Raw genomic sequence first — 25120 nt, 5'->3', positions numbered from 1 at the left:
CTCAGAGGCGACGAGAATATCGTCGATATACGGAAATAGAAACGGCAGATCCCTTGTGACTTTATCGATTAAACGCTGAAACGTCTGAGCAGCGTTGCGCAGACCGAAAGTCATGAACGGGAACTCGAATAGCCCAAAAGGATTTATTATGGCCGTTTTCTGGATGTCTTCAGCTGCTACCGGAACTTGATTAAACGCCTTCACGAGATCGATAGTCGAAAATATCGTGGATCCGTAAAGATTTGCGGCGAAATCCTCAAGATAGCGAACGGGATACTTGTCCGGGATCGTCCGATCATTCAGGCCCCGGTAGTCACCACACGGTCTCCATTCTCCGTTTTTTTTAGGAGCCAAATGAAGAGGCGAAGACCATGGTCCCTGACCGCGCCTAGCGATGCCGAGCTTCTGCATATTCGAAAACTCAGCCTTTGCTATAGCCAGCTTATTTGGTAGCAAACGTCTTGGTCTGGCCGATACTGGTGGGCCGGGAGTAGTCCTAATGTGGTGTTGCGTCATATGCTTGGTGTTTCGAAGGAGTCCCTCCGGCTTAATTATGGCAGGAAACTTCTTCAGTAGGGCTACATAAGACGAATCCTCTTCAATCGTCTGGAGTCTGACTGAGAACGACTCGAATTTAACTAGCTGTCCATCTGTTGAGAGACCAGTGGCGCTATCAATAAGTCGTTGATTCTTGAGGTCAGACAGAAGACCGTAGTGATGCAGCAGGTTAGCGCCAATAATGTACCTCGAAACGTCAGCTTCAACAAAACGCCACTTGATTTCCTTGCGTAGGCCAAGATCGAGCAGGATCGGAATGTAGCCATAAGTATTGATCAGAGTGTTGTTGGCTGCGAACAGCTGATAATCAGACGCGTCCTTTTTTCGAGTGTGCACCCGGCGAGGACACACTGAAACGTCGGAACCGGTATCCACTAGGTACTGTACCTTGGTGGACCTATCGGTGACGAAGAGGCGACGGGATGTTAATAAAGAGCTGCGTTCCGTCGCTAACGACTCTCCCTAGAGTTTTCCTGGTACTGACAACCCGGAAGGCACTTTCGTGCCCTGTCACCAAATCTGAAATGGTACCAGCAAGCGTTAGAGTTGTTTAATACCTTTCGAAAATTGGAGCGTCTGCGAGAATTGTTGCGACCATTGGGTGGCCCTCTTGAGCGAGAACGCGACTCACGCAGCTGCATCGCAGCTACTGTAGCCTTCAAACTCTCCAGCTCATCACGAAGCGCAGAGTTGACCACATTACCCGACGAGGCCGAAATAGCTGCAGTCTGATGAGGTTGAAAGACCTCATGGATCCTATCAGTCAGTTTCGCCAGGTTCTCCAACGAAGCGTCATCCTGGGCAGCAAGCGTCGCTCTAGTCTGCTCCGGAAGGTGAGACAGCCAGTGTGTCTTTAAGACCTCCTCATCGATACCTGGAACCAGAGCCTTTAAATGCCTAAGATGCTTCGAGGGTGTACGATCTCCAAGATTCTCATTGTCCAGCAGTCGCAATAAATTCTNTGGAACCAGAGCCTTTAAATGCCTAAGATGCTTCGAGGGTGTACGATCTCCAAGATTCTCATTGTCCAGCAGTCGTAATAAATTCATTGACCTTGATGTGGTAAAACATCGAATTAATTCATTCTTCAATGTTTGGAATGGGGTATTAACTGGTCTAGCAATAATGAGATCCTCGACCTCTGCTGCATAGACCGTATCAATTAGCGGAACAGTTTTATTATACTTATCGATCTCCGTCACTATTCCAAGATCGGTAAACTGGGTCTCCAGTTGAGCAAACCACAGCTGAGGTTTATCAGGGTTGAATGGCCTTGCGACGAGCTTAGGTTGCATCACGGCTGCAGCTGCTAAAAATGCGTTGCCTGTGGGGAGCTCCTGGATACCCGGCATCACGAACCAGGAAAATCACTTGACAATTATTTACCGAAAAAAAATCGCGGTAATCGATAAATTCAAAAAAATTAGCACGTGTCGTCACTCTTGCGAAGTCGTTAAAGTCTTCACATACACCAGCACAGCACAGCGTCTATAGGGTGCTCAGCAATGTGCCAGCGAGATAGAGAGAGACGGATGACCAACCCTCAAGTATCCCCACTTGTTCACTCACTTGCCGCGAGAGTAAACGCGGGAGAACAGGTAGAGCGGAGAATAAGGTGCGAAAATCACCGAGGGTGAACGCAATTACCCGAAGGGGTGTGCGCGCGCGTTGTGGGCGGGGCGTATAACGATGAAGAAGACGCCGAGAATCGATTTTCCACCGACTCAACGACGCTAAACGGAGATCCCCCACGACGCCATATTGGGCATTGAAAAATAAAGCCACGCGCGAAAAATGTTATGCATTAATTTGCAAGTTTAAATTAATTTTATGCACTCGCGACGACAGCCGCTGCCTGGGAATAATGCTCGCGACGTTAACCACCGGTAACAGGGTGAAATAAACGCGCGAGATGTGAGAAAAAATTTCGTTGTAAAGGCACGCGCACTCGCGAGGCACTTGTTGCACTGCCGCACTCCCTTTGAATTAATTAATTAAACGCGAATATCACGTCGGGGTCACCAATGTAGGATTTGCGATGGTCGGGAGTAAAAAATCACTACTAAACGAATAAACAATTTAATAATATATTTATTCGCCGAAGCGTCAGTCTCAACAAGTACAATGAATATTGATTTGATAACTCAGTTGCGCTCGATACAACGGATGCCGATCAACTGCCCACGGCTCCTGTGCGATAGGACGCCGTGATAGAATAATTCGGTAGAGGCGCGAAATGTAATCCTCTATTATTGTGTTGGTGTATCCGTGAGAGGAAAGCAACGAAATACTAAATGCCTGAGGATGACGTCAGACTGTCTCCTCAGCTAGGATGTAGCGAGGCGCTACAGTATGACTTTTCTCACCTTTTGATTTTCATGGGGAAGTAGTTCATTCGGTTTTTGGGGTCTTAATTAATCGGTTTTCAATCGTTCTTTCGCGCGCAAATCTTAGTATTGAGTAATTGGGGCATGCTGAGTGTGCCATTTCATCACTTTTGAACTTGATTCTGGTGTCTTTGGAATTTTTAATTGAGTCCAGGTGATGAAATGCACTCAGTTTAATTTACAATTGTGGATTCGGTTCTTAATTGTCTGAAATTATAATATAACTTATAATTATAATCTTACATAAAATTTATTCTGGTCTTAAATTCCTAGTATAAAATTTTTGGACATTACAGAGGCGATAACGGTCCTGGTTTTGAAGAAAATGAAAAAATTTCTGCAAACCGCCCTGCTAGCCTGGCGCGAGCCTTTCCCGATCGTATGTACATATATTCTGATTTATGTGAACCATATGTGACAGGTGATGTTCAAACCTCGCTTTTACGTATAGCCCCTTTCAACGGTGTTGACTACACGTATGGCAGCACGAGAACAATTCCTTTTTCATCGTCTAATTCTATTCCTTTACTGCAAAATGGATTTCGTACAATCGAGATAGATATAAGAGATGGCCAAGGACAGCCTATACCATTCGAGTACGGACCTTTGAACCTCAGATTTCATTTTAAACGGATGGACACATAAGATGTCACATTACATCGCATATTATGAAACGCAGGCCGGAGGAGGTGCTAGCGAAAAGTACAATAGATTTGGCCGTATTTACATGGGAGGTCCCGATCAGAAAGGACACGGAATCGGTGCTTTCCTCGGGGGACTGTTTCGTCGCATACTTCCATTCTTAGATGGTGCCGCTCATGCCGTCGCGAAAGAAGCACTGAGTGCTGGTGTAAATGTATTGGCCGATGTTGCCACACGACGTATACCTTTGAAAGGAAGAATCATTGGAAAAACGTCTCACTGAATCAGGAATGAATCTGAAGCGGAAAGCAACTGCTAAGCTAGAACAACTGATGTCTAGGTCTGGATATAAAAGATCAAGAAAATGCCGGCGTACTCATAAACGTGTAAAGCGCCGTGGAGGTAAGACGTCCCGCACAATCCGTAAGAAAAAGAAACGCATCGTGCGTAAGAAGAAGACAGTGAAGCGGAAGAAGAAGAGAACCAAAAAATGTACTGTGCACCATATTTTTGGTAACAATTGAAAATGTCTTTTCTTCATTTATATTCGTCCGAGTGTGCAAAATCTGAGCTCGATTTGTTCACCATTCCACCAACACAAACGAGTATCGAACAATCTTATTGGACTCTATACAATCCTGTTGCATCAATCACGGATGGTTCACCGATAGAATTTATTGTACCCGGCCATGGAGAAGAGTACATTGATTTACCGCACACTATGCTCAATGTTAGGGTGAAAATTGTAGCGGATAATGGCTCCGCAATCGACTCAGTAGGTTCTGTGAATAATTTCTTATACTCACTCATTAGCCAAATCGATGTTGCTTTTAATCAAAAATTAGTATCTCCTCCAATTTATGCCTATCCATACAGAACGTACATTGAGACATTATTGAATTATGGTAATGATGCGAAAATTAGTCACCTAGAGAATACTTTATGGGCCAAAGCCCCAGCGGGGTACATGGATCACCCTGCAGGCGGTAGAGAAGATGAAACCAAGAAGAAAATTTATAATCTCGAATTAGAAAAACGAAAGGCAATGACAATGGGAGGAAAAGTAGTTGAAATGCTTGGACATATCCATTGCGATGTATTCAACCAAGACAAATTTTTATTGAATGGTGTTGATATGCGGCTGCGCCTGGTGAGGTCAGAAGATTCATTTTGTTTAATTGATAAAACGACCAAAAATTATAAAATAACATTCACCGAAGCCTCTTTAATAGTGAGAAGAGCAAAACTAAGCCCAGGCGTTCTTCTTGCCCATGCCAAGACTCTAACTAAAACGACAGCGAAATATCCGATGACCCGTGTGAAAGTGAAATCTTTTGTTCTTCATCGTGAGACTACCGGAGAGACCATCGACAATGCTATTCTCGGGCAATTACCAAAACGTGTAATTCTTGGTTTTGTGGATAATGCATCATTTAATGACGATAAGGGGAGGAATCCCTTTAATTTTCAAAATTGGGGAATTAATTTCCCAAGTCTCTACGTGGATAGTGTACGAGTCCCAGGGCGGCCTTTACAACCTAGTTATGCTGACAATTCTCACACGACGGCAGCAAGCTATGCCACTCTATTTACTGGAATTGCTATTCATTTCAGCGATCATGGAATGGATATTTCGCGATCGGATTATCCAAAGGGTTATTGTCTCTTTGCGTTTGACTTGACACCAGATTTATCAGCAAATTGTGCGACACATTGGAATCTTGTTAAAACAGGGAGTCTCAGAATTGAGATGCATTTTGATGACGCAACCACAACGCATTTGAATTGTATTCTGTATGCCGAGTATGACAATATAGTGGAGATTGATTCCACGAGACAAGTTATTGTTGATTACAACAGCTAAGACGAGTAGTTCCAACCCAGGGGTCACCGAGAGCGGACGACTATGGCCGATCGAGAAGTGCCTCTCGGACCTAAACCCACACGAACAGCTTGTCCTTATTGCGGTACCGATATATTAACTAACATTATAAATATTGCCAATAGTAAAACACATATGATTGCTGTAGCCCTTTTTCTTCTCGGTTTTTGGTGCGTTGTACCCTGTGTATACTGCATCGAAAAATGTTTAACTCAACATCATTATTGTACCGTGTGTAAGGCTTATCTTGAGCGTTATCAGCACTGATGGTGCTGACATCTGCATTTTTTAATCAAAACCGAAGAACGTAATGGCAGGTGATCAGTCTACGAGAAACAGTGTCCGAGTGTGGAAGTACCATGGCTCCGAATAAACTGAAAGAAGTCCTTATTGACATACAAGGGTTGGTAGGGCCTAAGGAGACTTTTATTCCTAAAGAAATTGCCGTCTTTTCAGTTGAAGGAAATCATAGTGGCCACTGGCTGATTGCACCACCATGCGGAGCAAGCGATTTGGATTTTGATGCTCGTCGTCAAAATTTATGGTTAACCTCAAATTTCGACCGTTTAGAATGGGACTATGGCTACACACCCATAGAAGTCAGTGAGTCAAATTCTCAGACAGGCGACAAAAAATGTGGCTAGAATCTATGTGCGTGGACGTGAAAAATTAATGTTCTTACAAAGAATTTTATCGAGAACTGTAGTTCATTTAGAAGATTATGCGCCTAGTTTTAAATGTTTACTAGAAAATAAGCGTTTTTGTATTTATCACGCTGAATCTAATTTACATCGTGACTATGTCTGCGCTTGCCATAACGCAATTAAATTAAAGATTTGGATTAGACAATATTTATACAGGAAAAGTTAAGCTGAAGGATTCTGATATTAGTAAAATTTGGAGTGTCGATACATATCGCATCTCTCAAGTAACGGGCTATGAGCTAAGCAGTGACGACGAAAATTACAGTATTTCTGATAGCGACAGCGATAGTGCCGATACGATCTCGGAGGAAAATCTAACATCACCGCCAGTGCCGACGAGACTTCCGAAAGAGGGCCGTGACGTTCCCGGATCCGGGTGTAGGAAAAATACCACTACAGTCATTGTATGAATACCCGACAGTTACTTGCTGCTCTACCTGCGACCAACGTCACCATCGGAGGAGTATTTCTAGCGCATAACAATCCCTTGTGATGACCCGATCGCTAATAGCAATGATTCCAATCAACCAGGAACACATTGGGTCGCGATGTACGTTGACCATGAGGGAAAGGGAACGTACTTTAACAGCTATGGAGTTCCACCGAAAGATCGCAGATTTGCACGCTGTTTTAGAAGAAACTGTTGAAACTATAAATACAACCATAAACAACTCCAAAGCATCACAAGTAGCGTTTATGGCCACTATTGCGTTGTTGTTCTTCACTGGCTTAGTAATGGCTTATCTTTGTCGTCTTTCTTGCCAAAATTCTCAGATAATCGGGAACGTAACGATAAGTTAATTGTAAGAATGTTCAAGAAAATAATGAAGAATAAATCGGCCGCTAGCTTTAAGAGAAAAATTGTAAACCTATCCGGTAAAGGATCAATTATTTAAAAATGTGTGAATAAACAATTTAATATACTGTAAAATTTATTCGTTTATTTCATTTCAAATCTCGGAACCATCCCTTCTTCCTAACTTATTCCTTAAAGCTATAGTTATTTTCTTCCAAAACCCTCGTTTCTGTTCTGCGGCAGGGGGCATTGTCCCGTTGACCATTGTATGGATAACGTCATAATGACCCAAATGGGCTAGGCATAAGACTAGACCGGCAAAGGCATGGGGACCGCCCTCTTTAATGGTTGAAAACACTTCCTGGGACGTTTTCTCACTATGTAAATCGTTCTAAAATATGATTTGATTAAAAATTCAGAACAAAAAAAGAATGACGACTTGACATACCATCCAGTTTTTCAGATTACAATTGTAGTGATTAAATAATCTACGCCGAAACAATAACCGGAGAAGGGTGGGGATATAGACGTTACTTATAAGCAAGTCCCGACATTCGTCGATACGCTGTTGCTCAGAGTGTTCCATTCCGATCAACTCGATGGGCCTGACTACAATACCTGTCTACGGATTTGAATATTTCAACTCGCCGGAGGAAATACCAACATATTACATCACTATGGAAACAGAAATACGTCATGTGCTTTTTCATCCTCTTATCCACTCTGGTCTTCAGCGCTGCTGCACTAATTGTTTTCTGGATTATTTATGTTGATCAGAATTATTATAACGGCGGATTCATTGGAAATGTAACCGAAATATTGAATAAAACTCTGTAGAAAATGTAAAATTTGTACAAGTGTTTCATTGTCTATTGTTAACGCATTCCTAACATTAGACCCTTCCGGACAAGTGCTCCTAATTGCAGCTGTGTTTGCCTAAGGCCCGCCAGACGCTACCCCCTCCACGTTAGTCACTTGATACTAGTCATAGTCACCTAGTCACCTAGTTATAGTCACCTGATACTTGTTCTCGAATCTTTTACGATTTCCGCCTTTAACCCCCCCCCCTCCCCCTTTCTCTCCCTCCCCCTTTTACGAGTTTGGGGAAGGGCCAATACCAATCCCCGGAGGAAGAAAAGTGAAGGTCAGTACGGACAAAATCATTTTATTCGTAAGAGGAAAATGAATAACTTCCATTCGAAACATTTTTCTGTACCTCCCGGTTTTTGGAGAAGATAATTTGTGCACTAAAAATGGGAATTAATTTATTTACAACAAATTACTGCATAACTGGAAGCAAAATAACCAAAAAATTCGGATTCCTCCCCCCAAAAAACATGAAATCCAATAATAAAATTTCATCGACCTCTTAGTGACCGCAGGAGGGGGGTATTGCGTATGGACTATTGAGCGTCTTGACATTCATCAGTTAAAAAAAAATGATTTTCAGCTTGATTCAAGCCGAGTGACTCGGACTAAGCCAATCCGGATTCCGGGTCTGACATAAGTCGAAAAGTGGTTTATTTGAAGTAGAAACGTATGAAGCCGACAATTGGTCTGAATCAAACCGAAAAATTGGCTTGAATCAAATTGAAAAATCGGCTTGAATTAAACCGAAAAACAGAGTGATTCACGCCAAAATTCTGCCGGTTTCATGTAGTAGATAGCAAGTTGATTCAAGTCGATTTTTCGATTTGATTCAAGTTGATTTTTCGGTCTGATTCATGCCGATTTGTCGGTCTGATTCAAGTCAATTTTTCGGTCTGATTCAAGTCGAATTTTGCCTGATTGAAGTCGATTGTTTGGTTTGATTCAAGCCGATTTTTTGGTTTAATTCAAACCGATTTGGAGCTATGGGGCTTCGTCAATGGGGTTTTACATAACGGCATCTTTGTGAAGGACAGGGTACATGGTGGTGGCGAGCGGGAGGGGGTATAGGAATTGAGGTTGTTGAGGGATGTAACAATTTACTAACACTTGCAATATACTTAAATAAATCACAGTTTAATAAAAGACGTTAAGGAATATATACAGAAGTAAAGATACTACGTAGAAGTCGGGTGGTCGACTTGCTGAGTATTTGGGGGTTAGCGCCTGACTGAATTCGTATTCAGATTCGGATCAAATATTATAAAGCTAACGCGCGACGTATTGTATGTGTGTGACTCAGGTACTTGTGTGTCCCGGTCAACCCTGGTCAACGCGAGCCGTTGTGTTTGAATGTAGCGAGTCGCTACAGTGAAGAGGGGGGGTGTACTGAAGTTTCGATATACAACTTTGCCGTAGTTGACTTAGCTTGTCGATGAGTTTTTCAAGGATATCTCCGAAACTAACGGAGATAGCGAATTTTTACTGGAAAATTTGGGGGGGAGGGTGTTCTTGATTTTTTTACTTGTGAATTCTAAATGCACAAACACTCCCCCACCCCCCATTAAAGAAGGGAATTTATATAGCGTTCTACATCTTAGTAACGTCATAGGAAATGATTCGATGCCATTCGGATGGGGTAGTAGGGGAACCGGAATTATTCTCAGTATGAATCCAGAAAATTTTTACTGAAAAAAGTGTATAGTCCAGACCGAAATTTGAAGTGGCGACATTACTAGATACATTACTGGTACTGCAATGACTAATGTCAATTATCTTTAAGTTATGTGTGGATGTTTCAAGGTCCCGGGTTTAAATCCCGATCTGGACCATCTTTTTTTTCCAGGAAGAATATTCTGATTATTCATATTGAGAATAATCCCAGTTGCCCTTCTACCTCATCCAAATCCTATTCAATCATTTGCTATAACGTCACAAAGATGTGGAACGCTATATAAATTCCTTTCTTTAATGTAAAAATTCCAATACAATCGAATTCGCTATCTCCCTTAGATTTGTAGATATCCTTGTTACACTCGCCAACGAGCTAAGTCAACTATGGGAGGGCTGTACATCGAGAATTCTGCACATCCCCCCCCCCGCCCCATGTACGAGGCTGGGGAAGGGAACCTCATTGACAATGTATATCGAGAATTTAGGGACAAATCGGCTTGAATCAAACCGAACAATCGGACTGAATCAAGTCGAAAAATCGACTTGAATCAGACCGATATTTCGGCTTGCATCTGTCAGAGTCCGACTTAATTCATGCCGTCAATTCAACATGAAACACGTCGATTCCCGGCAGATTCAGCTCGATTGGATTCAGACCGATTTTTCGGTCTGCTTCAGACCAACTTTGTTTTTAGTGGAGCCATTGACATTGTGGGTATACGAAGGCACATACATAGAGGCATCTTTTAAAAATATCGCTTATTCACGTTTCATGATATTTCTACGCATTTCCACCCAAATTTAAGAAATCGAAAAAAACCGCGATCACTAAGTTTCCATCCGGAAGCAAAAATAACTCCAATAATTCTCGAAGCATGAGCCTTAAATTTAATAATTTACCACTAACGTCGGTCCCAGAAAAGTAATTACATTTTTGTGATACATTCAAATGTTACAATTTTTTCTCCATGAACTGCTGGAAGAAATTTCAAATTACGAAATCAATACTGTAGCTTAACTTATAGTTATTTAGAATTTGACAAGGCGAATCATTACAAAAATTACAACTTTTTTCTGATCTTTGAATAAAAATCCGTTTGTGAAAAGAACATACTGGTAATTCTCTTCTTTTGTGGACTCCTACTACATTTTACTCGCATTCAATATTTTGAATTTTGCAGGTATGCCGTCTACATTCCGTTGTTCCTACCTGTGATGATACCAGTACTCCTCTCATTGAAGAAAATTAAGCGATACTACTTTCCCGGGAGTTTCTGGCGGACTGGTATTAATTTTTTTTCCAATGTTTTCCATTAATCAAACGAAATATACGAAAGGAGAAACTGTTTTAGATGAAATATATTGTTTGTTTCTTGTATTCTTAATGAATCATTTGAATGAAAAAAGAGGATAATAGAATTTATAAAAGCAATTCGTTGAGTTCACTTTGCATTAAGAAAATTTGGTTGTGGAAAAACATGCTAATGAAGTTGCTACGACAACAATCATGAGCAAAACTGTTTGAAGCATGGCTAGTATTCGCTTTGCACAATGCTAAGGTCTGTAAATATTGAAGGATTCGGGGTTTTTCTTAATCCATCATCTATTTATTGGGGATTCTCACATTTTTTTCAATTGAACGTTTCGTTGGTACAAAATGACGGAAAAATTCATAAAAATTACTCATATTTTGAATATAAGAAACAAAAAAATCATTCATTCACACTGACCGACAGTATTTTAAGTGCTTACTCTCATATACTCTTTCATCATTTCAATTCATGAATTACCATTAGCGTGTTAAGAAACCAATAAAAAACATTTGTACATTCGTATTCCAATCCATCCGCAACCAGTTATAAAGAAAATCATTACAAGGCGTTGAGTTACTTATAATTTAAAGAACATCTATACTCTGAGAAACCGCTCCCTACACTCCTGATTTTTTTCAGTTTTCAATAACGCAAAAGCAAAATTCAACGGCCATATTCAAAAGAACAAAAATGTGTAACCTGAAAATGGCTGTACAAAATGACGATAGGAAACAGGTGCATGAATTTCCTCTATCCCAGTCTTTCCATCAAAAGCTAGAAAGATTTTCCTGAGAGAACGAAAAAAAAATCGATTTCTGACACTCAAACTAATTAGTGGACCAACACATTCAATTGTCCCACTCAGCCAACCAAATTCAATATCAATAATTCAATAATTAAAAATGCTAGTTTTTATATGTTAACCCAGATCTGACAAGATTAATTTTAAAATTCAATGTGATGGTGACGAATTGCAACAGTGTTAAATTATCCGCAAAATACAATAAATCTACAAATTACTGAAGAGATAAACTTGAAAGAGATGAACATTTAAAAAGAACAAAAATTAATAAAAGATGATGATACTCATCTCGTTAAAAGAGGACTCGTCCCGATAGTGCGGTAAACGGGGGCAGTTCATGAATGAATAAGTCCGAGCAACAATAAATTAGTCGTCAAATGAATCTAATCAGTAAAAAAAATAAAATTTTCTTTAAAAAAATGATGAAAGTAAATGATAAGAGATTTTCGTCCACATCAGCAGGGACTTTGAACTAGCTGTATCGTGTGCTGCAGTGCATCAGCGATATTCTGAAATACAGGTACACCTTCGCGCGTCGCATAGTCCGACAGGTACATTCTACCCCGATTATAGTCCTTCACGGCTTGCTCAGTCAGCTGAAAAATAAATGTTAATAATTATTCAATCATGTGTCCAAATATAAATTTGGGAAATAGATGTAGGCAGAATCATTTCATAAATATTCTTTGGATCTTAAATATGTATTTCACAGTCGGGGCCATTGAGTTTTTTATTAGGATAATACTTTTTAAAGAAGTGTAAATAGGACATTTCGACACAAAGTCGGGAATGACGTTCTGCGACTTTTGGACGAGTTTCATACTTTTAATTTTTTAGTCATTTTGGACGCAATGAACCTAGGAAATATATGTTAACTTAGGTAAATGAGCCCAAATAGCTCCTGCCCTCACCCAGTTCGATTTTAGCTATACATATTTAAAAAAACGAGTGGATAATTTCATTTTTTTAATGAGTATAGTTATTATTGCTAACCAATTAGCAATTTGCTTTTGCATGGGTTCTCTGTTTTCGAAATTTTTATTTTACTGCTTCCGATCATCGATTTCGTGTTGTAAAACTATCATTAATTGAAATGTCATCACAATTGTTTCCTATTATTCCGTTTTTCTTTTTGCATCATCCTGCATTCAAACCCTCTTAAATGCCAATTCAGTTTCAGTCAGAGTATAACCCTTTGAAGAAAAAATCCTACCAAACACTGCCAGTGTGATCGGAGTGGGAGAAAGGGCCACCGTAATTAGCCGTTGTGTGTGAAAAATATAAAAATTTTCGAAACTTCATGACAAATTGGATTGGAATTGATACCAATGAATTAAACTTATTGAAGTCTATATTCAGGAGAAAAATCATAAAATTATTTCCTTCTTATGAATAAAATTGGAAAAAATTGAATAAAAGACCACATACATAAATACAAACATCATCTGAAATTCGCATATTCAGAATTCTTTTTAGTTACCCTGACCATATTTAGTTACCCTGATACGAAAAACTGGAAACTTAAATTTGAATGAATACAAATTCGGAAAAAAAATCTCATAAACAATATGCTGTAACTTTATAACGAATTGTGTGATCTCATTATATTTTGATAGAATCAAAAGCCTATCGATATCAATTTTTCAAGTCACGATTCATTCTTTTTCCATAATGATCGTTTGGTTGATTTAAAGTTTAGTCAGGGTTTTATCCAAGTCTAATCAGGATTTCGCCAAGGTTTAATTTGGTGGTAGTTAGGATAGGGGAGGATACGGCAAAATGGACCGCAGAGCAAAAAGAACCACTGACAGGAAATTGATAATTTCTGTTAGTCAACCCACAAATGACTTTGAATTTTTGTTTTTGTTCCGAATGGAAGCAAAAATAAAAATTCAAAGTCATTTGCGGTGTGAGGTGATTAGCAAATCTGATTAAATTGCAGTTCGACGACACTTTTAATCTATAAAACCGCTGTGACGGTTACGATGGAAGAAACTCACTTTTAAGTCAACACATTCAGTGTTCGTGATTTGAAGGAAAGGAAAAAAAAACAAAAATTACCAATTTTCTGTCAGTGGTCCGTTTGGCCCTAGGGGTCCGTTTTGCCCTGCGTTTCGCCCTTCCCTCCCTTATAGTTGAAACTTAACCGGTTAATTGGAATTAAGTGGACATTTAGTCGAGAGCATGAATAAATATGGAAGCTAGTGACCAACCAACATAATAATGGGCGGAAACAACAGTTTAACCGAAATTTCTTATATAAAAAGCTCAAAACATTATTGTACAACTTCATAAGTAATAATGCTATTTTCACCATCTTTGCACTTCGTCGCGGAATCACCAAAACAAACTTTTGGAACCGTAATTTAATTAATATTCCTGACAAGTTTTTCAGTTTATTACGATAACAACTGAAAAAAAATCTTACGAATAATGTGTTGTAATTTAACATGAGTCTTTGGTATCGAGTCTTGGGTGCTGATCGTCAATCGGTCTTAGCCCAGCCTCGGCTAGCTATTGGATTGATAACGTTGGGCCGACATTTATCGCCAAACTTCAGCCGATGATCTGCACCCGTGACCGGCCCAATACTTATTTTTAATAGTTGAAAAAAAAATTAATATGTTATTTCCATATAATTTAATTTGCATTCTTCGGCTGATCCTTCCTAAAGAAGCTGATAACTGCTGATAATGATGAGTGAAAAGTTGGACTCGTCGAGATTCGATCCTGGAACCTTCGAGTTGCTAGGGTTGCTCCTTGACGTTACCCATTCGGCCACTGTAGAGTTATTTGTTACGAAGAAGTTTATCGTCTTCAGTGGACTCTGGTTAGCGTCGACTGTTTTGCGGGATAGGGGAAGCGAATTCGGAGAATTCGACTCTATTTCCCTGCCCCCACTACGCGCTCACGCCGAGCCCGACTTCCGAGAACTGGGAACGATAAAATGAAAAATACTATTTCTTTTCTCTCTCAATTCAACGCTTTATTTTAATGATAAACTTTAGTTCACAGTTTCAACTATAATAGCAATATTCATATAGATTCAGACGATTTTTTTATTATCAATATTTTTAATTTCATTGACTATATTTGATCACAGAAGCTTTGTACCTAACATTCCATAAAACAGATATTTCTTCTGGAGTTAACGAACCATGTGAATCAAAAATGTTAGTCGTTTTCTTTACCTCCCTTCATTATTTGATTTAATCCAATTTCGAATTAATTTTATGCCAACAAAACAAGATCCTCCCCCCATGACAGCCAGAAGTGGACTAAATTTTTTGATCGACAATTCAAATGCAGAATATTTTATTTTTAGTCTTTACTGGAATCGGAAGACAATAGCAATTTGAAGAAAATATTGGAGTGTTTACTCTCCGGCTTGCGTGGGGACAGAGTGGGGGAAGCGCTCGAGCGGCGAGACAAAAAAATTGAGGGGAAGTTCGACACTAACCAATATGCCTCTAACCAGAGTCCACTGTATATATGAATGAAATATTGTAATCTCATATGATTCGCTAATTTTCTATAATGAGGAAAATCAATATTGATGGGGTAAACAGTCTATTTATTAATAATCAATAAATAATGAGTTCAAAGCATTTCTAAGAATGGAAGAGACTGAATTTGTGTTTATCAATATGGAAAATGAAGATCTTTTTTGTCCTAGATGATTTGTAGAGATCAAGAATTTTTCATCTTCCTAATTATTTCCCTTGTTTGATCATTATCATAAGTTGACCTTGTGTATGACCTTATGTTGACCTTAATATCTCCAGTTTGAACCAGATATAAGCCTTATGGAGGATTCTCTGTCTACTCAGCCACCCGTTTCCATCATAGTCTCTAAAAATTCTGAAAAAATCCCAGAATGTTTTTATAACAAAAAAACTTTTTCGTGAATTTTTTTAGATTTTTTGGGCAATTAGGTACATGGATATATTCAGTTTTTAAAAATGAATTGTTTCCTACTGCATTTAATACTCAAAAAATTATTTTTATAATATTTTCATACATGAAATTTGTATTTTTTCCTCAGCTTTCCAATAAAAATATTTTCAGGTTTTTTTGTACCTATTTATGTGCCTTTTTTGCTCAAAAAACCTGAAAAATCTCTCTAAAATGCCGTTTATAGGTCTTCGGGCAATTTTGATTGTCAGAAAAAAAATTGAGAATACTCCTTGTATGTATACAATGCGTAAAAAAAATACACGAAAGTGGGTATTCAATTCCTACACCCTTAAAAAAATTGAAACTTCCTCAATAAATTCATTTCATTCGTAAAATAAATTTGAGCGTTCACTACATTAATATTTTGTTATATTTAGGGATAAAACAATATAATTCAGTAACTATTGACTATAAGACTTCAGTCAACGTCCAACAGGGATGCTTTGTTATTAGAACAAAATGAAATAATCCTTGTCTATGAAGTTTACAACGAAAAATTATGAAAAAAATTAGGGAAACAAAATCTATTCATCGTCAAAATTTTTGAGAAATGCGTTGAATCAGTTAATATTGACTGATTCTATGAATTTCTCTAAAATTTCGAGTAAACTAATTATGGAGATTGATCAATTCTCTCATGCCCACGTAATTGGTCAATTGGGTTAAATTTTTTTTTCAAATTTACGATGAAAAATTAGAAAAACAATATGTATTGTTTTTCTAACTTTTTCCATATTTTTAATTGTAAACTTCATAGACATGGATTATTCAATTCTTTTCCAACAACACAACATCCTTGTTAAATGTTTGGTGAAGTCTCTTCAATCAATAGTTGCTTAGTTATATTGTTTTTTTCCTAAACATAACAAAGTAGTAATGTAGTTAACGCTCGAAGTTATTTCATGAATAAAACTAATTTATTAATCAAGTTTCAATTTTTTTAAGGGTGTAGGAATTGAATACCCACTTTCGTCTATTTTTTTTACGCATTGTATACATACAAGGAGTATTCTCAATTTTTTTTATGACAATTAAAATTGCCCGAAGACCTATAAACGGCATTTTAGAGAGATTTTTCAGGTTTTTTGAGCAAAAAGGGCACATAAATAGGTCAAAAAAATCTGAAAATATTTTTATTGGAAAGCTGAGGAAAAAATACAAATTTCATGTATGAAAATATTATAAGAATAATTTTCTGAGTATTAAATGCAGTAGAAAACAATTCATTTTCAAAAATTGAATATATCCATCTACCTAATTGCCCAAAAAATCTAAAAAAATTCACAAAAAAGTTTTTTTGGTATAAAAACATCCTGGAATTTTTTCAGAATTTTTTGAGACTGTGATGGAAATGGGTGGCTGAGTTGACAGAGAATCCTCCTTATGATCATTTGACCCTTCATATCTGTTTACGTGTTTTCCTGTATGATTCATTCCTTATGATTATTCAACCGTTTACAAAAGCCTTCAACCCTTAAAAGTAGTTTTGCTACTTTGACCCCTATTTGACCTTTAAGACCACCGTGACCCTAGCGAGTGTGTAGCTCGTTGGCTTATTGTGGTTGGGGTCCTGCTAGACAGTGACCCTAATAAGGGCTTAACCCTTGAAATCGATTGACTTTTCTTTCCCATTTGACCTTTATCAAATCTCGGCGTCTGAAATTTACCCAATTATTGGTCGAGACTTGGGATTCAACAAATGGCCATTTGACGTTCAGCTGACATTTGGCCATGGAGGGATCGCCGAAACTTGACATGCCAATCCAAAGTCAATATTTGGCCGTGAGTGGGTCGCCAAGGCTTGGCATGACAATTCTAGGCCGAGGCTTGGTCGAATCAACAGCATCGGTAATTCGGCCCCGGGATGGTGCAACTCTCACCATATTGTGATAGAATGAAGATGTGATAGGCTATCGATATCACTTTTTTAAGTCATATAATTTTTAAGCAATTTTCATAATATTTTATTGAATGAGCATTGAAAAGCCGATTTTTGAAGAAATACCAATTCAGTCTATTAATAACGCACAAATTGGATTGACTAACTAAAAAGTTTCAAAATTTTGATGATCATTAAAGTAAGTGGAACGATCGCTACTCTGTTTGCAACTTTCTTCGTGATTTGGAACAGGTTGAAAGAGCAATTAATTAATTAACATAGAATTTACCAATGTATTTTTGATAAGCTATCAATTTTGCAACGAATTCAGAAAAGCATAGTATGGGAATTATCATTAATTAAACAATTTCGTTAATAACTCAACGAGCAAATTCAAAAAAATCGTGCAATCTTGTCTAAGGGTTTTGAGCAGGATTTGAGAACGTGTTCTTCGTTCATTTTCATTCTTGGATCAAAGAACGTAACCAAAAAAGAACGTTTTCAAGAAGAACGAAATAAAGAACAAAAATATTGGGAACGTTCTCGAAAAACGAAATTGAGGAACAAAATTATTGAGAACGTTCTTGCAAAGAACGAAATTAAGAACAAAATTGCGAGAACATTCGCGCAGAAACGAAAATGAAGAACAAAAATATGAAGAACATACCCAAAAAGACCGACTCGGAACGAAACGGCGTTTCGGTATGGAAGTTGATTCATTCACTACATATGAGACTGAAAAGAAAATAATCATGACCCGATTCCTTTCACGTAAGGAAAATGCAATAGAAAAGTTCAACGCTTTCCTTGGAAAATTTTATTAGGCTTCTATTGGAATTCTGTCGCAATTCCGTAAAAAATTGATTAAAGATTCTGTTATTCTTTGTGCATTCCTATTCAAAGTCTGCTATCTTTTTACATGCGGAGTTCATAGAAATGTTCACGGAAAATATTCCAGAGAAAGAAATTCAGTCTTGATTTTTCAACGTTATTTGTTCGGTTGACATTCTTTCGATGTACATTCCAAGGCGTCAATTTTTCAAATTTCTTTCCTTATATTTTTGTTCTTCCGCCCATTACAGAATACGAAGAAAAAGACTTGGAAAAATTCATGCCCCTGATTTTCTGTAAAAAGAATTGCAACAGAATTCATTACATTAAAAAATCGGAATTTATTGACGTGTTCTCTATAGAATATTTTCTATAAACATTTTTATCAGCCACATGGAAAAAGTGTGACGATCGTCACAATAAAACAATTAATTTAATTTAAAAAAGGTGAAAATATATTTGATGGAAAAAGAAATTTACATTAGAAATACAAGACAATCTTTTAAAGAAAAGGAAACGTCAGAAATTTTTCAAAAAAAGGGGAAATTCAGAAAAAAAATGTAAGAAATGAAGGCAATTTGAATTCGAACAGGCGCGCGTCTAAACTAGGTGGCGCCGAGCGCGCGCAGGAAACGCAGACCGCTTCGCGCGCAAAAAATCGGAGAGGGAGAGTGAGATGTAGAGTGGGGGAAGGCCAGTTGGCGGAGCCAAGCGTCTATAAAAAGAGACGCATCGCGAAGAGAAGTCAGTCTGGCATCGGACTCGTCCTCTACTGATGGTCTCTACCGCAGTAGCTCCTGAACCGGTATCCACAGTGGTCTCTACCCGTGGTATCCTTTCCTGCTACTACTGAAGTTTTCTACCACAGTAGTGTCCGAATCCTTGTCCACAGTGGTTTCTACCCGTGGATTCCTTCCTCAGTTCGTAAAAAACCCTGATCCGGTGGTTATTACCCCGGAGAAGGGGGTAATTAGGTAGAATAGCACCTCCTACTCATTCGGGATCCTGATAGGTAAATGTCAACTTTTTTATATTAAACTTGAAGTAATTTGACGAATATTTTGTCGGAACCTAGTTGCAATAAATGAATTTAACCTCCTTTGAGCCATCACACTTAATAACGTGGATGCTCATGTAGATGTACGGGACTTCCCTTTCTGCGCTTTCCCTTCGAAAAGCAGTTTATGAAATTTCAATTTTGAGGTGTTCATATAAATTCAACGTGTAGTGAAGCACTTATTTTTCAAAGTATCAAGCCTCACCAGCATTTAGCATTACCCAGGGTTCGCGATGGGGACGCAGCTGGTGTGAACCCCACAAAGGCCGAAATTTGACGCAGTCACCCCCTTCAAGTTATTTACCTAATTGAGTCCGACTTAATTTTTTTCCTGATTTCAATTTCTATTTGTATTGGATGACGAAATAATTCAGCTTCCTCGAAAAATTCGTTGGAGTTGCTATATTAGCACATTTACCAGGCTTTGATGTTTTGTATAAAACTGGATTTCACAGATTAGAGACCCGAAGTACAAAGACCATGATATTACAGTGTAAACTGGATTGTATGCTTTAATGGATTATATGGTTCAATATGGAAGAGAAGAATTCATAAGGGAACACCGAAATTTTGTAGAAAACCCCCAGAAAATTTACTTTAACTTTGAGAAAAGGAGCTCTTGAAAAACGTACAAAGAAAATAAATTAGAACCTTGCATGAAAGGAAAAGATCGCTAAAAAGGATAATTGAAAATAAAGAAAGATTAATGAACCCTTTTTTAAAAAAAGGGGAATTATTTTGAAAAAATTAATCAGTATCCAACGATGAGGAATGTCATTCGAGTGAGAATGCATTCCTGAGGATACGTATATTTAAGCTATTATCATAATTATTATAAGTTCAGAATATAAATTATTTCAGATACGAAATAATTTTTCCTCTTTCACTCGACATTCACTAGATCTACAAGGTACATGGCAAGTAGTCACATGGAATAAATATATTCCAGGGAAACAATTCATTTCCCAGACTCAATCACTATTATATAAGAAGAAGAAAGCCCACAGTCTACAGGTCTTTTCTCAAAAGTGTTCAATTGTTCATCGTTTATCCTTATTTATCGCTCACTGATTTTGAGTCAAGTTTATCCTTTGTCAATTTATGATGCTGCGATAAAAAATTACAATCAGAAAAGAGGACATACAGCATATAATTAACAGTGCCCAGGAAAGCTTAATACGCTTGAAGATTTCTTACGTTTATCCATTGCTTTCTCCCTTTTGCGTTCCGATCAAATGTCATTTTTTGTTCATTTGTCTTACCATTTATTTTTTCTTTGGTCCCAAAAAACCCTTAGTGTGAAGTTTGGGGAGACCTTCTGAGTAATTAGTAGAAGGTTCAGATATCCTTAATGAAAAGATAATGTCCGTCACACAATTATTGAGTTGTTCTCAATCTCCCCGTATCAAGTATAGATAGTAAGTGAAAATGTTACATCTTTATTTCTGTATTTCATTCAGATATGGCACAATGAAAACCGACAGGTAGTTTAAAAATTATAAAACTTGCGGTGGCACAAATACTTAAGGCAGTCAACTAAGGTTTTTCATGTTTTTTTTTTTCATTCATTCACGTTTAAGTGCAAGTATTGTTTATTGAGTTTTCGTTTAGCGGTCAAAAAAGAAAATAGTGTTAAGACTAAAAAGTTAAGATGAAGGAATCAATCTAGAAACTCACATTTTGTAATAGTTCGTAAGGCTAAATTTTGAATAAAAACCATTTTCATTTTCAATCTAAGCAAAAGTCTTCTTATTGAGTTTTGTATTTGTACCAGTACCCCTCAAATCAGACGAATCCTGGAAATCTCTTGAGCTAAGAGAGGCATTTCACCGAGGGTATTCCGATTCATTCGGTCTAACACTGGCTGAAAACTTGCATTTTTAAAAAGGACGAAATCAAGTGGTTCGTTACAAAAGCTAGCGATATTGTAATAGAAATGCGCAAAAACTAACACTTTCCAGGAGATTCGCTGTAGAACTTCTACATTATTTCTCAAGTTTTTTAAAATATGTCGAAATCAAAGTGCAGTGAAAAAATTTTATAGCGAGTTGTTCTGTGAAACAAAATGAAATTGCTAACTCTAACGTTTTAAATTCAACTGGAAAAAACTTCCCACTATGATCAGATATGTAATTCCATTGAAGTTTTCATTTTCATACAAATGAAAAATAAATCAATGGGGGAGTTCTGCGCCTATCGACTGCAGCACTCGACATTTGTGGGACATTAACGTCATTTTGAAATATTGAAAACGAAATTGCTCTTCTAATTTCATGAGAAAGAGAACAATTCGGTTTTCGATCATTCTCACCCTCAAGCATTCACAGATCTGATTTGGAATTGTCATTTTATCTTCAACCTCGTTGGTTATGGAACTTCTGAAACTCCCAATACGCTAGGATGACAGTCGTTCACGATAACCAAAAAATCTAGTGTTAGGAAAGTAAAAACGGAAAGATTTTTCATTTTTCAACAGTGTCTATTAGGAACTTCGAATTTCACGTGAAGTCTCTTTTAATTTGATACGAAGATGTATCAAAAATTAGTCAGCAGCAGATACCTGACGCGGAATAATTGGTTTATAATTTGTGGAATATGATTCGTGCATAAACTTTGGAAATTGTTAATATTTCATGGCTTGAGAGTCTAAATACCTAAAGGGATCGCTTTTCAACGTCTTCAACTACACAGATGAAAAACTTCAACCTAGGCCCTTTCCCTATGGAATTCTAGTGAATTCCTATTGGAACTTTATGAGAATTCTTCGAAAGTTCTATTGAAATTCTATTGGAATGCTATTTGAAAATTCTATTGGTTTTTCGCGCCGATTCAGTTGGATATTCTGCAATCTTGCCGAACAATTTTCTTCATAGATATTAATTTTTCTATACGAATTATTCTCTAGAGATTTTTTCTCCAAAAATTGTCGCAAATAAATTTTCCAAGTTTTTTTTTCCGCTGTATGTTGTTTCAATTCTTATGACAAAATTCAAGCGAAAAAAAAATACAAGGAACTCGAGGTAGGTGTCCCCCTCCGATTTTGATGAAACTTATATATGTTGTAGAGTACTCAACACTAAAGGACACGTCTTTTTTTTAGCTGCCAATACGCGGTTTTAAGGGGGGAAACCAGCCTTGGAAGTTGACCACCTCGGAGGGTGATTCTTCAATTCCACCTATAAGAAGACTGTTTTTACGAATTTTCATAACGGTAATCAGTAGCTTATGCAAAAGTGATGGAAACCGCAATTGATAGCTCCTCGGGGGGTTNGGGGGGTTGGAGGGGGGGGGGGGTAAAATACCCCTATGAAATTTTTTTTTGTAATATAAAAAAACGATGGCTTAGAATTTTATGAAACCGATTGCATTAGAAAGGTTACGAGAAAATACAGAATACCTTTTTTCCATTTTCCCCGGAATCGGAAGTTATAAGGGTCAAAAAATTGATTTTCGGAACTATTGCCGATCACAATAATGTCGTTATTTGTTCATTTCCCGCGAATTTTAGAGAGTTGACATCTATCAGATTTCTTTTAAAATCATAAAAATATGATACAGAGCATATATTGGACCAGAAAAAAAGATGACTTGACTATGGGTTCTTCATATGATTTTACCTCGATCATAGAAACTCATATGGGTCATGTTACTCGAGGAAGCATTGGAAGGGGTTTGGTCAGGAACGATTGATCAAAGAAACGAGGATTAACAAGTTCCACTTATTTCGATATATTTTAATTTCTTTTCAGGGATGGGAACTTCGAATTACATTTGTAAGCGAATTACTTGAAAATGACTAAATATATGTGATGTATAAAATTTCTTCGGGAGAGATTTTATTACACTGAGAATTTTTAATTTGTGATTTTCGATTATCTATTCCGATAAATTATAATAATCGACAATAATTGCAACGAGAATTACATCAGAAATTTATTGAGAATGAAAAATGAAATCGAATTCATATATATAATTTACAATGCTGAGAAGTCTTTTGGCAAAAAATGCACATTATGAAGGAAAAAAAAATTGCTGGAGCAAATTACATATTACAGCTGAGATTAGAAATTTCCAATTCCTCACTAAAAAAGGAATTTCGTAATCATCATTTTCAGATTATAAATTGGTAGAGTAAATACAATATTCGATTCCGAAATTACAAATTATTCGAGTAATTCTCGGATAATATTTTCGGATTACTCCCTTGATTTTGTAATCTGACAAACTGGTTTCTAGACTAGAAATTTCTGTTCTTAAACTTTATTTTTGGTGGGATCATAAAAACTTACGAATTCGAGGATTGTTTAAAAAAGAAAATAGTTTCTAAAACCGATACTGAATTTTCCTTAATTTTAGCAAATTTTCAATTGAACTAAACAATTGCGGCCGAGGTATTTAAAGGGCATAAGTACCCCATACATCCGGAGAGGTGCCTAAATATTCGAAATTTCAGATGTGTGGAAGGGGGATTTTGCAACGAGGGGGTGTAGGATTCGAGGTTGTGGTTGTTCGGGAAGATAACGAATCAACTACACGGGGCAACAGTTTGCAAAACTAGAGATTTAGTTTATTGTTGTGAATGTGGTATGTACAGATGACGAGTCGGTAGTATGAATATATACAGGATGAGGTGGAGAGATGTCCACCGTGTGGCATGAGCCAGACGACTCATTTCTGCTAGTGCGGGAGCGATTGCGACACCTGGGACGTGCGTGTGTTCCTCAGATGTGTGTATGAGAGCGGTGCGATACGCGTCTCAGTGTGGATGTAGCGAGGCGCTACAGGGGGGGGGGGGGGCTATGGAAATGGATGGATTAATCCTTGACACTCAATTGATAATCTAATTGTGATGAATAGCCATTCAAAGTATATATTGTATTACTGGTTGATGTGATGGAGGAAAATAATAGGGTTTTTAATGAGTGCAAAACTGGCAATCCCTCATGATTTTCTGCTTCAAATGACATAAATCATGGAGTTTATTTTTGAGTATTGTTAGGAAATTCAGTATTGTAGGGGACACCGGGGCAAAGTGAAACGGTGGAGCAAAGTGGAACGGTAGCAAAAACGAATTTAGAGTGAAATTTGAACAATTTTTTTTTCAACTTTATTGGTCGAAAAAAGATGAAAGGTCAAATGTTTCTGAGGGTCAAACAGTGGTGTATATCCCCTTAAGCCAGGGTGAAACTTCGAACCCAGGTGGAATTTCGAAGTCCTCGGGTGATAAGGATAGTCGTTGAGCGAGTCTGTATAGATTAATGGATACGTCGAGGTAGAACATAGTTTTCCAGGTATATGGCTTCAAAATGCTCCTCGTACCACAATTGTCATTCGAGTTACAAAAAAGGTTATTACAAAAATTTGGCTATTTCCCTTAGATTCTGAAATATTCCTCCAAAACTCAGGTGAAGGACAAGTCAACTTAATCCTAGTCTGGTCACCTGACGGGAAAATGCGACTTTAGTCACCTTCGCGGGAGAGTGCCGCCGTGTTATTTAGGCTCCAGCGTTGCCGAATCCACTCTACACTTCCCGGGCGCGTTTAGCGAGTTCCCAGCAACATCGCGCAACAGGCAATTTCATTTAACACGGGAAAAAATTGTTCACCTGTTGGAAATAATTTTTTTTCTCCCAGAATTAAGGATACAATATTGAAAAAAAAATACTAGAATTTTCCAGATACTTCAATTGACGAATTCAATTTTTCTCAAATTTTTCCGGTCAACCAGTCGATGGCAAGGTGAATAAAACGACGTGTTGCGGCAATTCCCT

At 37.8% G+C, this 25120-nt stretch overlaps 2 protein-coding genes across 17 annotated transcripts in view; one reads left to right on the top strand and one right to left on the bottom strand.

Moving 5' to 3' along the window:
• The window catches only part of LOC107041858 (GPI transamidase component PIG-S), a gene marked incomplete at its 5' end in the record, with an annotated part of 124956 nt that extends 113569 nt beyond the window's left edge, over window positions 1-11387 (top strand). The window contains 1 exon segment of one of the 2 annotated variants that reach the window (XM_015262655.2): window positions 10692-11387. In XM_015262655.2, the coding sequence (XP_015118141.1) occupies window positions 10692-10827 (136 nt within the window). 2 annotated transcript variants of the gene reach the window in all.
• Window positions 10376-25120, bottom strand: part of LOC107041856 — a 355118-nt gene continuing 340373 nt past the window's right edge. For all 15 annotated transcript variants that reach the window (XM_015262642.2, XM_015262640.2, XM_015262639.2 and 12 more), the window contains one exon: window positions 10376-12221. In XM_015262642.2, the coding sequence (XP_015118128.1) occupies window positions 12081-12221 (141 nt within the window). In that variant the 3' untranslated portion in view covers window positions 10376-12080. The remainder of the gene's footprint in view (window positions 12222-25120) is intronic.

The sequence above is a fragment of the Diachasma alloeum genome, unplaced genomic scaffold (genome assembly GCF_001412515.2).
Source record: "Diachasma alloeum isolate Michigan unplaced genomic scaffold, Dall2.0 Dall_scaffold_00382, whole genome shotgun sequence".
In the NCBI taxonomy this organism is placed as follows: domain Eukaryota; kingdom Metazoa; phylum Arthropoda; class Insecta; order Hymenoptera; family Braconidae; genus Diachasma; species Diachasma alloeum.
The sequence above is the reverse complement of the archived record's forward strand: the minus strand, read 5'-3'. Positions and strand labels throughout refer to the sequence as shown.